We start from the raw sequence: 14,843 nt of genomic DNA, 5'->3' as shown, positions 1-14,843 counted from the left end.
CACGGCCATGCCAATTAAGGACAGAGAGAAACACTTTTTTAAAAAATGTTTTATTTGATTTTTTTCACCATTTTCAAGCCTTATTTTATAAAGTTGATCTTTGTAAAATATTTTCCTTCCAAATTTGGCAGGTTAACAGCATTTATCTGTGGTATGTAAAAAGGCATTCATTTTCACTTCACAGGAATGTCAGAACTCATGATTTTTTTCTACTTCATACAATTGCATATTTCTCGAAAATCAAGTTTTTCTTGCAAGACTACAATTTTATCTTCACGACTTTCAAAAATGAAATTGGAAGTTTGTCTGGCAATTTGACTTTTTTCCCCATGTTTTTTTTCCCTCCTTGAAACATTGTAAAAACAATCGTTTTTATTCTTGTATATTTTTGTTCATGCAAAGGTTTTTTTTCTCCTTTTATTCTCACAATGTTTATTTGATAATTTTATCATGATTCAAATATTTATTTTCTTTATTTTTGCTGTATTAGACTTCATTCATACACTGCAAAAACATAACTTGTATTATTTTAGGCCTAATCTTATCATTTAAATTGGAACAACTTTAGAAGATAAATTATTGACATTTATGGCACAGTGTCGGCACAATGATGTGAGAAAACCAATTTTCACATGATCAAAACTTAAAATATCTTTTTGAATTGCCCCACTTACAATTGTAAAGTTTGTTGCCTTAACATTTTGAGTTCACGGCAACTTTTTTTTTTACAGTGTAGTTTAACCCTTTCGGGGACAGCGGTTACTACAGTGGACAGCGTATCATTTTATCAGAATACAGGGTGCATGAAAGGGTTCAAATGCCCTTGTGACATTTACATTACGTTCTAATATTCTTGTAAATGTTTTTTTTCTTTTGATATTAGAATGTCAAAAAAGAATTGTAAAAAATACCAACATGGTACCATTATAACTTGGCCGTGCCTTTGCACAACAAACTTTAGTCACCACTAGAAAAGTAAGAACTAGGATTGATATTTAATAATAAAAGTGCAAAAATACAAGATTGGGAGGGGCAATATAGTCACGTCACATCACAAAACACATTTTAAAAAGTAGAAAAGACCTTAAACTCTTAATTTTGAGTCACCGGGGAGGACATCACATTTATGTTCTCAAGGTTACTGTGAGTGGCCTCACAAGGGAATTAGAAAATGAGACGTGTCTACAGACTAAAGAGTTCTACAGTTTTTTTTTTCCTTTTTTTTGTGTTTTTTATTTTTACCAGCAGTAGTTAAGTGCGATGTGATGTTGGCTAGTGCTTCCCTGACGTCCCCAAGGATTCTTCATCAGCATCTATATCGCCATAGTCTGGGAGCTCGCTGGATATGTGGATTTCAACTGTGCTAGATTCTGAACCTAGCAAGACAAAACAGGGGGGGGGGCACTTTATTACTTATTTGTCTTAAATGCATTCCTCTATTGCAAATGCATCCTGGGATATACGTTTGCTAAAATACTGCAATTGGATGCATTGGTAATGCGTCCGGCGCAAAAAAGTCAAAATATTTCTATACTAAGAATATGGAAGAAAAACTGAACTTCCAACAGATTGCGTTGCATGGTCATAATGGGACCAGATGCTGCAAATGTCTCAAGGTATGTGTTGCATTGGGGTCATTTTGACCATTTGCATTTTTTTGTTGTTGTTATGACGTGTCAATGGGTCTTTTGAAATGTGTCTCAAGTCTTTATTTGTGGCCTGTGTTATCCCGAAAAATCTGAAATAACTACATCATCTCGTGTGGACAGTTTGAACACTTGCAGACATGAGTGAAGAGGATAGCGGACCATGCCAGGAAAAGAACTACAAGGGAAAGCCGAACAAAAGGTAAATTGAAAACACTCAATGTTGCGTACTGTCTAGCATGTTGTGTGCACAAAAAAAAAAAAAAAATTTAAATCCGAGAGTTTTGTGAACATGAAATGTAGTTTCAGTTTTCATTTTTAAAAAAGCATTTTCTTGATTTCATTTACCGTAGTTATTTTGCTAGTTTTAAATAAACAAATCTTGCTCTCGTGCCCAAACTGCTCACACCCCGTAAATCTCCGACCCCTAATCGCCCGAGGCCAAATATTACAAAACGTGATTCTTTTTGAAAATTGCCAACTCCCCCTTCACTTAGTATAGTAAGAATGCTTAATGGCTTGTTGAATTGTAAATGTTTTATGATGAGGACCATTTCTAACAGCGTTTGTCCTTGGAGCCTATTCCAAGTGTTGCGTTCTCATATTTCACGAGAGCAAAAAATAATAATTGCTTTGAAATGGGACCAAATCAATTAAATGAATTCGTTAAACATGTGTTATCACTTGTGCCATCAATTCCCCTCATGTTAATTGCGTCAACATGTCTTACTCCGAACAGGACATCACATTGGTTTTCCTAGTGACGACTTGGAACGACAAGACAAAACAATGGGAGATGAATGCAAGCCGAGACATGGGGGGTTTTAGTAACAATCTCGAAAAGATTGCACAACGCCAGACTTTAGATCCGCTTTGCAAGGGCCTCACAGGCTTGTGACATATTGGATGCTTTCACTGAACCGGAATGCAATGGAATCATCCATCCATCCATCCATTTTCTGAACCGCTTGATCCTCACTAGGGTCGCGGGGGGTGCTGGAGCCTATACAATGGAATCATCTGTGTCTTATTAATAATGATCATGAGCCGCCGGGATAACCATCACATGTCTGTGTTGGTTTTTTTTTCCCCCTCTCCAAAAACAGGAAATGAAAACCTTTGGACAAAGATCCAAATTTTGATATAAGAGCTATTATTTTTAATCACACACTGTCTTTTGTTTTCTTTGCTATCTATGTGATAAGTCACAAAAGATAGATTTTAAACCCAAAGTACATTTTCCCCCCCCTCCCTTTCAAAGTAACCCTGACGGAATCCAACGCACTTTGGACTGAGCGGATGCGTTGTCATGGTGATTGCCTGGCTCAGGCTGTAGGGGATAACTGACAGTTTGGATTTGAAATATAGCTTTGGTGACATTTGTGACTTTGCTGACACATACTGTACATTAGCAGGATTACACGAAACACACCTTTGAGATTTGCGTGAAACCGCGGCATCAGCTTGTCCGGTGAATAGAGTGAAATAGTATTTTTTGCGAAATAGTTTTGCCAACTAAAAAAGGGCAACCAGACGAACAAACTATCCAGATCTTAAATGTTCTTTCCCCACTGAGGTGTCTAGAAATGCCTGTAATCCGTTCCAGCCTCCACCCAAAAATATTATTTTAGATAGGAAAGACAGCACTCTATAATATTGTACTTAATAAAAATAAATAGAAATTACATGATTGAATAGAAAGTAAAGAACTAAACAGTTTTAGCCACATTTTTTGCTTCAATTCATTGGATTTGCTCATTACGCCATGTACTCCTTAGCTACCTCGGGGCAGTACAATACAACCACCGAGACACACACAAAGAGGAGATTCACAAGGTAGCTGCAGTAATACATTATTTGTCATTTTTCATCGAGGATAAAGAATATATGTCTTTAAGTATTGTTATATTGCATATCTCCATGTGTTGCTCTTTGAGTTAGAACACTGCAACAACACTGCTATTCGTTAGCTCATCTATGATCTTTTGCATTGTTTGTTAGCATTAAACTAAACTGACTTTCCCAAGGGGGAAAAAAATCTAGCTGTGAAAACTAATGCTTGTTGTGAAGGGAGTTAAATTGAAGTACAGCACAGATAATTCGGCCTTGATGCCGTTTGAGTCACGATGGAACCGTCAACCACGCCCCACAATCAAAGATGGTGCAGTTTAGGGGTCACCAACAGTAGCCCGTTTACCAAGCCTACTCTAAAAATAGCTCCACCAGTAAGATGCATCTTATGTTTTGATTATATAATTTTAAAAAAAGCGCCATTTATCAGTGAGCTCCTTCTTCTGTGCGAATGTACAATAATACCAAAAAAAAAAGAATACATTTAAAATTAGCTTACAAATGGAAAGAACTGACAAAGGCTAAAACAAACAATTACAGTATACATGATGTTACATATACTCCAAGCTTTATTTTCATTATCTCCAGCAGGGGGCAGCAACAGTACCGGTAAAAACAAAAACTTGATCACAGTGTGCAGAGTGCTGCATAAATCAAACCTCACATTTCGTCCGTCAAATAAAATAAGCAGCCCACTCGTCCTTAATCACCAGCCCTCATACATCGGCGAGTTATTGGCGGCGCCGCGAGGCCGATTACCTTCTGAGAGGACGCTGATGGCGTCGGACTGCAGCTGCCCGTTGCCATTCATATTTTTCTTGGCCTCCTGCACGTGACTCTGGTAGAGCAGGGCCGTGCCCGCCATGGTGTTGTGCCTCTCTGGGTTGGCCACTGAGGTGGAGGCCGACTCCCAGGCCATCTCCCGCCTCCCGCGCGGGCTCACGTCCACGTCGAAACCCGTCCAGCCGTGGAAGGCCAGCGTGTTGAGGAAGGCCTGCATGGGGTTCAGTATCCCCTGAGACGTAAACGACACATGGCGGTGAGGATGCTCAACTTCATATTTGATCAATGGACAATGTGTACATTCCAATGGCCGTCAATTATACACAAATTTTGGCAGATAGCAACGGTCTACTGTACAGTTATTCAGCAATTTTTAAAAATACATCGGTCCATTTTCTGATCCGATCGCTATTGTTTTATTTGTTTTGGGTTTTTTTACAACTTGCTGAACGGTTGTGAAATCCTGATTATGTAAAGCTGACAAAACATATTAACCATTAACGTGCTTTTTAGTGTTCCCATTTATTTGTGGGAAAAAATATTAGCGACTTTAGGCAAAAATTGGCAGTTTTTTTTAAACACCGTAGCGCATTACGATTTTTGCAGATTCGTCTCCGTTGTTAAAGTTAAATACAAAAAATAGATTTATTGTTGTAAGCATTAAGGTACCCAAAATGAAGTTATTCATGACTATGTATGTATTTTTTAATTGACAGGTTTATCGGTTTTCAGAATTTTAATCAGCCAAATATTGGAATTGGCAACCGCCTCAAAAAAGTAATTTAATAAGAAAAGAATTCAATCTCTGAATAAATATCTATTTATGGACATAATTAATTATCCATGAAAAAAAACATTTGTACAAAAATAAACACCATGCCCCCAATTAAATTCCCCTGGCCATATATGAGGAACTAGTGTGTTTTGACTTTTACCATAATAAACCACGTGATGAGGGCAGCATTTCTGATATTCCTGAGGCTGCTGTCGTCTATGTTCCCCTGCATCTCCAGGTAGAAGAGGAGGCACTCGTTGATGATGTTGGGAATCCAGCTAGAGCACCAGAGCGATATGATTATTACATAAATATATAGCATAATATCATGATAACAACACAGTGCAGTGAAGACCAAAAACCTACCATATAAAGAACACCAGCATGATTTTAAAGAATCGTATTTTTATGGCGCTAGCCAGCCGCCGCTCGTTTTCTGTGTAGATTCCTTGACGTCCTTTTAGCAATGATGTCACTAAAAGAAGAAGAAGATGTTTTTGCACATTCGGGTCAGATATTTCCGATTCGGTCCAAGACGCTGACCTGCGGATGTGGTCCGGTTGAAGAATATTGGGTTGGCTACGAAGACCAACAGCATGGGTGCGTACGTGGTGACGTAGTGAGGGATGGCGTGCTGGAAGCCTTGTTCACAGCTGAACAAATGTGAAATTCACACATTTAATTTTATTTATTTTTTTAAAACATGATAAAATATCACAGGACACTCACCGTAAGAGCAAAAGAACAAGACCCTAAGGTCATAATACTGTGTCTGGTTTATCACAAATATGCTGAATGACCTTTAGATGAAGTTGTTCCATACACTGAACAACAAAAAATGGCTTTTCTCCAAACGGTTCCCGCAAAGCAGCACAATTGTGTTAAAGGTCTTGAAAGGACGAAGAAGCTGAGCATAAGGTTCTTACTTGGAAATGGAGGGGTAGTAGAGCATGGCCACGCCCTCAATACACAGCAGCAAAGCCAGACCCCATGTGATCATGTGGTACAGGATAATGGTGCTGAAGGAGAAAGGGAACAATTCATGAGACCGCACTCACATCCACAACACATGCTGCAGTTCTTTGTCCTCGGGCCGGGGTTTAATGATAAATCTCTTGATGAATGATTCCCTACTACATACTAAGCAAGGAATTACTTTCAGTCAAAGAAACATTAAAAGCAAGTGGGCTTCCACCCAATAAATGAAGTCACAACAACAGAAAATACAAAATACAGGGAAATCGTGACATGACACATGACAGCACCATCACCAACGACCAGACAGACTGAAAGAAACCGGGGAACTCAATACAAGCAAACTGACGAGACGACGAGGCACACCTGCACAAGACATGACTGGTTTGAGGGAGCCGATTTGCTGACACAAGGAACCGGGCTGATGAGAACAGATGGAAATGAAAACCGAACAAACAAGATGACACGGACGTGTGGGACAAGACGAAAACAAGACCTACCATGAAACTAATTAAACATCTCAACGACAAGAACGCAGATGCAGCTCCTTCAATGCAGCTGTCTGCCTCTCGGCGGACTCGCTAACCAGTTGGAATAATTTTGGACCCTTCTCCAGAATGATACGTTTGAACAAGACCCCTCTGATGCTGTAGAACACAGGTGTCAAAAGTCAAGGCCCGGGGGCCAGACCTGGCCCGCCACATCCTTTTATGTGGCCCGCAAAAGCAAATCAAGCATGTCAAGTTCCATGATGCTTGCTAAAGTCTGAACCAAAATTTCAAATTGTCATATGTAATCCACAATAACAGTCATTATTCTTGACTTCTGACTTTAAAACTAGTTAGTCATCAATTTGTTGTGCACTGTGTATGTAATATGTGAAGGGGATTAAACATTTATATGGTTTCCCAAAATTCATAACAGCCCTCCAAGGGAACCCGTAACTACAATGTGGCCCGTGACAAAAATGAGTTTGACACGCCTGCTGTAGAAGCGCTGTGAACCACAGCACGCGCTGAAAGATGTGACTCCAAAAATGTCAGGAAAAGCCTACCAGAACATCTGAACTGTATTTCATCATAGGCTCCTAAAATAGTGGCAATTTGACTCCCTTTTAAGGTGAGCTTCAATGTCATTGTTGAACAGAGCCGCATCCCCATTTACAAGAGGGTGTGCACACTTGTGCAACCCCATTATCTCAGCCTAATTTGTCTAAGCGAGTCAGACAAATATATTACATACTGCTGAGCCTCGAGTAGAGTTATTTACTACAATTGTGTTACATACGCGCAATATTGTATTTCTAGTGACTTTCAAAACAATTCCATGCTTCACCTAATTCCAGCAGACGTCTTGACCACCAGGAAGACGTCGACAGCGTAGCAAAACGTCCACCAGAACGAAGCGCTGTAGAACAATTGGATCCACATCTGCCAAGATGTACAATAGTTATGTCATCGAGCAGCTTGAAGAGGCCGTGATTTTCTTTGCGGACGACTTACCGCACTGCCGAGGCACAAGACGTCCGGCCAAAGTTTGGTGCTGTTGGCCTCGGAGATCTGTTCCACCGTGTTGGGTAGGCCCACCCACAGAGAAGACCTCAAAATGATGCCTGGGAGAGATAACACAAAATTCATCCACCAGCAAGAGATTAGAAAGTAATCTCATACTGGTTTCGAAGCCAAACTAATGTCAATCAAAAAGTAGTCAGTTCAAAGAACTGGCGGACATCAAATTTCCTCTTGCGGTCACTGCTTTAATAGATGCTGTCCCACAGCATCCAAATGAACAAACAGACGCCGCACCTTAAATGTAAAATGCCCTCCAATTCTGGAATAATGTAAAGTTTGACACCAATATTCGGCATTAAACGGGGATATGGTTACAGTTTGACTGACGGTTAATTTCAGCCAAAATATTAGAGACAACTTTATGTATGATTCAGAACTGTTGTACACAACTGGAAATTCCAACTACAATATTAAACATTCACTTTATATATCATGACATCCAGTAGCAAATATCGCTTTTTACAGCAAATAAACTAGCTCAAAATGTAGTAAAAGTACAAGAAAAGTCACTGAATGGTCACCCGTGCATCCCAAAATGTCACACAGGCTGATGATGAAGAGTATCCGCGATGAAGACGCGGGTCTGGGCAGCGGGTAGTGGCCGAGCCTCCTGTAGCCTTTCTTCTTGGGCAGGAGCTGCAGCACGGTCAACAGAACGCTCGTGGCCGCGGTGGCCACCGTCACGATTCCGAACAGCAACGGCTGGAAGGTGACCACCAGCTCGGTGGCCGCGTCCCGGTTCGAGCAGCAGAACGTCTCCAGCCGCGGTGACGCCATGACGGACTCGGCAAACGCACCCAGGCGGCCCCGGCTTGCTTCAAACAGGCACGAAGAAGAAGGAAAAGGGGGCAGAAAATAAAAAAAAGGAGTCCGCTTCACCCGATTCTCCGACTGATCACATGGTGGTTTACATCATGTGCTTTCATTTAATCCCCCTGCAGCTGCTCGGCGAGTGTGATCGCAAGGGTGCTGCGAGGTGACTTTTTCACCTACTTTAAAGACTCGACATTGGGTGTGATACGACTGCACAAAAGAATGCCAGCACATTAACTGGAATTAGAATACTAAAGTAAAATGAATCCAGTCCTTGGACGTCATTTCACTCCGAGGCCATTGAATTCATCACAAGTTGTCGACTAACTGTTTTATTCTCTAAATTGGAGGCATAACTCAACCACGAATGGTGTCTATTACAGTATTCCTTTGGGATGCAAAATGACAGTCGTAATGATGGCATAGAGGGAATCCCCCACCCCCACCCCCTCTATCGGCTAATAGCAATCGTTGGGTGAAAATTGCTTCGTTAAAATGCCATGCAGTTGTAAAAAGAGGCGTGCTTCCACGTCAGGCTCAAATATGGGCCGTTATTTTTTTTGTTGTTGTTTTTTTGTTAGAGGCAAAATGATTGAGTCTCTTTGGGAAGGGATGAAAGGACAGTGCCGTATATGGGAGATGATCCTCCTCCCAGAGGCGTGCGGGGGGGGGGGGGGGGAGCAGGGGGGGCATGCCCAATGTCATATAATATTATATCAAAATATTTGCTGTATCATTTCACACAATCTCTGTGGGGAAAGGCAAAGATTGCCAAGGAATGTAAAGTTTTTCTTCAATGTCACCTTCGGGGCTCCTTACAAGAAACTCTTGATTTCATAAGCGTCAAACTCAGGTCCTGGAGGGCCGCTGCCCTGCATGTTTTCCAAGTCTCCCTGTTGCAACACACCTGATTCAAATGAACAGGTTCAATGTCAGGCTTCCGCAGAGCTTGCTGATGAACTGTTCATTTGAATCAGGTGTGTTGCAACAGGGAGACTTGGAAAACATGCAGGGCAGCGGCCCTCCAGGACCTGAGTTTGACACCTATGCTTTATTTTATCATTCATAAACATGCAGTCCATGTTAGCTCAGAGAAATCCAGAAAAACAATAACTTATGTTCAGTTGAAAAAGGTTGGCCGACCATCCATTTTCTGATCCTCTTATTCTCAGATTCGGGCAGGATGCGGGGGACACCCCGAACGGGTTGCCACTCAGTCACAGTGAAAAATGCTGTCTTTCTTTTATATTTAATAATGTCACTTTGCTCATTTTATTCAGACATTTTTTTTTTACAACCCACCACTCACAAAGCAAAGCAAAATAACAATTTTAATAATATTTCATTTATTTATTCTCATATTTTCACAAGTCTTCCCCCCCTTTTTAGAACTTTTCTTTTTTCATAAAAATGTTTTTTTTAAATTTGTTGATTAGTTCCCACTTCTCCATTTTAGAGTGATTTTTTAACTCTGATGCCAAAGTTTAATTTTTTTTCTTTGCCCATGTGACCTGAATATGCCGCCCTCAAAACAATGAGTCATATGTTATTTGACAATGCAACTTTAAAATTTTAAAAAAGTATTTCCAGCAGCAAAAAAAAGACCACGAATACTACCGCCCATTCCACTATACTCCCCCCATCTGTCTTGAGGCACATCTTTGGTGTCAAATGTCAACACAACAATTCCAACCTGCCCAACAGGCCTCCCTCTCATTTGTGGCACCTCCTTTGGCTGAGTCACACCCACACCACAGAAGCCTTCTGCTTCCTGGAGGGCAAATATCTTGCTTTGAACAGGAAATGACATCACGGCACCAACGAGCATTTTTGGAAGCCGAGAATCCAAAACAAGAAGCAGATGTTTTTCAGGCGCGAATCGAAAAGAAGCGGAAAGCAGAGCGTACAAAAGTGAAGGGGGAAGAATGTCAGGAGGACATGAAGAGAGTCAAAGTGGAACTTGTGTTTTCTTCTCCAATCCTCTGATGAGTGGTGAGTGTCACACAGGAACTGGCTTTTTTTTTCCTTGCAAGTATGTGATGTGAACGTCTGTGCGTTATTGACACAGATGTGGAAGCAGACTGGACTCCAATTCATGATGCCGCATCCAACGGTCGCACGCTGACTCTGCAAAGGCTCATTGCTCAGGTAACCAAACTTCAAATACTTTTTCAGACTTCCTGAACTAACTACACATCAATAGGGGTCATCAACTAATGTACAACTACTGTACATGTTACATAACAGTTAGCACATGGTTGGATATGAAGGTTTTTTTTTTTTAAAGATGAAAGTTGAACCAGAAGTACATTTAAATGCGCAATTCCAAAAGGACCGAAACCACACAGAAAATAAAATAAGACAGTTATAGACTCATGGCAATATGAAAATATGTTAAAAACATTCAGGGGGGACAAAAAACTAATTCAAGTTGTATTAATATGGAAAATAGTGACCTTTAGTGAAATATAATAATAAAAATAATTTCATGAGAATGAACATGAACATTTTCAATCATAATGCTGCAAGAAAAATTACAGTGTTTCAAGTAATGTGTAATTAAAAAAATAGAAAAAGGCATTATTTGTAAGTGATTAAAAAGTTGACATTTTCATTTTTATTTTGGCCATTTTTCAAAAAAGTGTTTTATTTTTAGAAGAATGAATTTGGATTATTAAATTAAAACAAATTTATTATATTGCTAGCATTGTGTGGGATTTTCATAACTCCAAGATTTTTTTTCAATCAGTAAATTGAGTCAGAATTTTTGACTGTAATTTTTCCTATTTTATGAGAAATATATAATTTTTTGACACGCTCCAATTATTAAAAAAAAAGTAACTGTCATTTTATGATATAGTCCATTTTACAATCATTTTTTCCCCCCACAAACGTAGCCAACAACTTCACGTGTGACTTTTTAAAATTAGTAAACAAGGACAGACAGTTGGACTCTTGCAATTCAGTAACAGTAAAATCAGAATAATATTGCGAGAAAGAAATTTGAGAACAAAGTAACATTTCAAGATGAAACCAAAAACTAAGTTACAATATTTTGAGGAAAATGTTTACATTTTGCAAGATGAGTACTAATGTTATGATAAAATTCGTTTGTTCTTTAGTTTCCCACCCCCGTCACCAATATTTTACTCGTACGGGGTTTGTACAAAACGTAAGGGTGATTGCTCGCAGGAAGTGATACTATCGAAAGGCAACCCGTTGTTGTGTCATTGAACAGGGTGCATGTGTGAACCTGAGCACGTTGGACCAGGTCTCGCCCCTCCATGGAGCATGCGCGCAGGGCCATGCAGCCTGCGCCAAGTTGCTGCTGCAACATGGTGCTAATGTCAGTATGATGTCATACTATCTGCTTTTTTTTTTTTTTTAAACACATAATTTTGTGATTAGTGCTGAGTCAGCACATTCACTTGCTTGCTGCCACTTCCATTAACATTACACAAACATCCTTTTAGCTATGGAAGAAAAGTCCTAAATGAGGGATTCTATTTTGCGGAAAAAAAGGTCAACATTGAGACATTAGATGGACGAACGGCGCTGTCGGAAGCGTGCAGATGGGGTCATGTGACCTGCGTGTCGCTGCTCCTTCGGCATGGAGCGAGGCCTCTGGGGAGCGGCTCGTCCGACTCCCCAATGCACGTGGCCGCAGCTAAAGGTAAGGCGTTCGCGCACGTGTACAGGAGTGCTGCAAATGACACGTTACGGTACCGTAGCCTATTTTCACATAGGTCACCCAGAGTGCATTGAGTCTCTCGCGCAGCACGGCGCCGACTTGGATCAGAACGTGGATCAGTCTGGCACCCCGCTGCATGTCGCCTGCTCCAATCGGCAGCTGACTGCCGTGAAGAAACTGCTTCAACTCGGTAAACATCCTGATGGCCTAATACGCTTAGCTACGACTGACAAGGCGTCAAACGAAATTGTCTTGGCTATGCTCTTACTTTTGACGTTTTATTTATTTATTTAATTAATTAATGGAAGTGTCATTGCGGAATAAAAAATTTTCACTGACAAATACGTTCAAATGTACTTGTTGGCTAAATGCTACAAACGTAGCATTCCCCCCCCCCCCATAATGCCATAGTGTAAATTATTATGCTATCATTGATGGAAACGGCTCAATGTGGCACCGGCGCCAGCCATCAACATCAGTCTGTGCTCACACTGGCAAGACAAAAAGCCTTTCATTCTTCCCAAAAGCAAACGACTGTGGTTACATCATCTTCCCAAATTCTTTTTTTTTTTTTTTTTAAAGGTCTTGGAGCCATGAAGTGATGCAATACCGTATTGGGCCGAATATAAGACAGCCCTGATTATAAGACGACCCCCTCTTTTTCAAGACTCAAGTTTTGAAAATAATTACAGTACATCTCAAACAAATGATTATAACAATATATTTGCGAGAAAATATATTATTATTTTGCCTCATTCAAATCTTAATATCTGAATGGCTTCTGGTTTTTGAAATATAAATGACATCATAACTTCTCTTCAGCTGCCGGTTAACCTGGCCGATCTTCGACCCACTGTTCTCCAGATTGTCGCTACGTTTCTCCATTTTCTGTTATCTCTTCTATTATTTTCTTCTCTTTTCTTTTTTTACCGTTATTTTTTATTTTTCTTCTTCGTGCTACCGCTATTTTTATTTTTATTCTTCGTGACAGTGACATACTTTGGCCTTGGGAGTCAAGTTCAGCATTCACTTCAATGATATCTGGCGCCATCTAGCGTCGTGAATTGGTATAATGTCTAGACCCGAATATAAGACGACCCTCACTTTTTCAGTCTTATTTCAATGCAAAAAACACCGTCAAATATTGGTGCCAATACGGTAAATAAAATGATGAGCTGTCTAAACTGTTAAACAGAAGGAAATCTGCCTGCGTTTCTGCCAGGCATCGTAACACAATTCCTCTTTTGAAATCAACACCTTTCTGGCGGCATCCATCTCACCACGCCCCCTCTCCTCACAAAGGTGCGAGTGTAAACATGGGCCGGTCCGGCGAGTCTCCCTTGCACGTCGCCGTCCGTGCGTCCAGTCCAGAGATGGTGTCGGTTCTGCTGGAGCACGGGGCCGACGCCTCCATACCCAACCCGGATGGCAAGCGGCCCCTGGACCTGGCGGCCTCCGCCAGCGCCGTGCAGAAGCTGCTCCAACAAAGCGCAGGTATTCCTATCCAAAGTCCTCACTGTGAGTAAGAGTTCAAAAGCCAAATTGATCCTCACTCTTGGGGGCGGCGGCCCACCTTCAGGAGTCCCACAGCTGATGCAGCTGTGCCGTCTCCACATCAGGACCAGTTTAGGCAAGCGCAGGCTGCGCTCCATCACTCACCTCCACTTGCCCACAGTACTCCAAAACTATCTTTTATGGAAAGGTTGAAAATGTATTTCATAGCTTGAATATGTAGCTGAAGGTCAGTCGACATACTAGTACGCTCTTTGTCCCCACTCGCAAGACTAGGAGAAGGACTGTGGCCGACAGAATTTCTCTAGTATATGGACCCAACACTGGATAATAATAAAAAAATGCTTGAAAGCAGCTTTCCGGACTTTTCCACGGCAGAGGGAAGCTGCTGCATTTCTCTACTGTACCAACAGAGGGAGCACTCGGATAATCCTTGAGGCCAAATTTGACTTTGAAAGTGGAATACAAAGTCACGTGAAGGTCAACATCAACCCCGATCTACAACATGTTGTATTCATGAGCTGGCACATTTTTCCCCCTCTCGCTTTCATCTCCTCTTGTTGATACTCCAAATAGATTTTTCTTTTTTTTGCCGCCCCAACTAGGCCTCAAGTGAGCCTTTTAAACTGAATTTACATAATTTAGACAGCAACATTTAAACCAGAAGTGTTGTACTTTAAAACTGAATTCTCTGATCAAATTCTGATATAAAATGTGTACAACTGGAGATGTCGGTTGAATTACTCTTATTTCATCTTATACTTCTCGGATCACTTGTCCGTCTGATCTGGGGTCACTTACTTTTGCCCTGTGAATGCTATTTGTTTATTTATATTTTTTAATCAAACCACATGAATTGACCATTTTATGCAGAAATATAAGCAATTCCAAAGGGTCCACTGTACATTTCACCAACTCCATCCAGAGCATCCTTTGACTTAAATGCAGCACTTATTCATTTTCTATTGATCCATTCTCTCCAATTTGGCTGAATGGCCGGCGGTCACGCTAACATTGAGGCAACTTTGATTTGATGTAAAATCAATGTCATCTGGGGGCTTGTGGCTCCTAATGCTGCCAGCAGAGAGATGCGGTGTGGAATTAATGACGGCGAAGCAATCACTGGAACGTGAATGTGTGTAGGAACGTCACATGACCGGCAAAACCGCCTCGAGGGTATGACATCACGAATGTTAGTGTTTGGTTTGTGTGCTGAGCATTTCAAT

The 14,843-nt window shown here is 40.9% G+C and overlaps 2 protein-coding genes across 3 annotated transcripts; one reads left to right on the top strand and one right to left on the bottom strand.

Moving 5' to 3' along the window:
* Positions 1–46: 46 nt before the first annotated feature.
* On the bottom strand, positions 47–8,613 carry gpr143 (G protein-coupled receptor 143). Of its 2 annotated transcripts, none has more exons than XM_086123650.1 (9): positions 8,123–8,613; positions 7,533–7,642; positions 7,366–7,460; positions 5,982–6,074; positions 5,599–5,708; positions 5,422–5,530; positions 5,216–5,333; positions 4,257–4,491; positions 47–1,376 (listed from the first exon to the last, which is right to left on the bottom strand). In XM_086123650.1, the coding sequence occupies exons 1-9, from the start codon at positions 8,376–8,378 to the stop codon at positions 1,273–1,275; spliced, it is 1,230 nt and encodes a 409-aa protein (XP_085979776.1). In that variant the 5' UTR covers positions 8,379–8,613; the 3' UTR covers positions 47–1,272. The 2 variants fall into 2 exon arrangements, with proteins under 2 accessions (XP_085979776.1, XP_085979775.1); XM_086123649.1 differs by having other exon boundaries at positions 4,257–4,512; positions 8,123–8,610.
* A 1,498-nt stretch (positions 8,614–10,111) lies between these two features.
* LOC147198129 (ankyrin repeat and SOCS box protein 9-like) lies at positions 10,112–14,344 on the top strand. The gene is made up of 7 exons (XM_086123264.1): positions 10,112–10,406; positions 10,483–10,562; positions 11,653–11,760; positions 11,937–12,087; positions 12,161–12,295; positions 13,408–13,599; positions 13,685–14,344. Exons 1-7 carry the CDS (start codon positions 10,340–10,342, stop codon positions 13,810–13,812), a joined length of 861 nt encoding a protein of 286 aa, XP_085979390.1. The 5' UTR covers positions 10,112–10,339; the 3' UTR covers positions 13,813–14,344.
* Positions 14,345–14,843: the final 499 nt, after the last annotated feature.

Source organism: Hippocampus guttulatus, chromosome 11, assembly GCF_054856545.1.
Source record: "Hippocampus guttulatus isolate MCC_2025c chromosome 11, RoL_Hgut_1.0, whole genome shotgun sequence".
NCBI classification, from domain to species: domain Eukaryota; kingdom Metazoa; phylum Chordata; class Actinopteri; order Syngnathiformes; family Syngnathidae; genus Hippocampus; species Hippocampus guttulatus.
The sequence above is the reverse complement of the archived record's forward strand: the minus strand, read 5'-3'. Positions and strand labels throughout refer to the sequence as shown.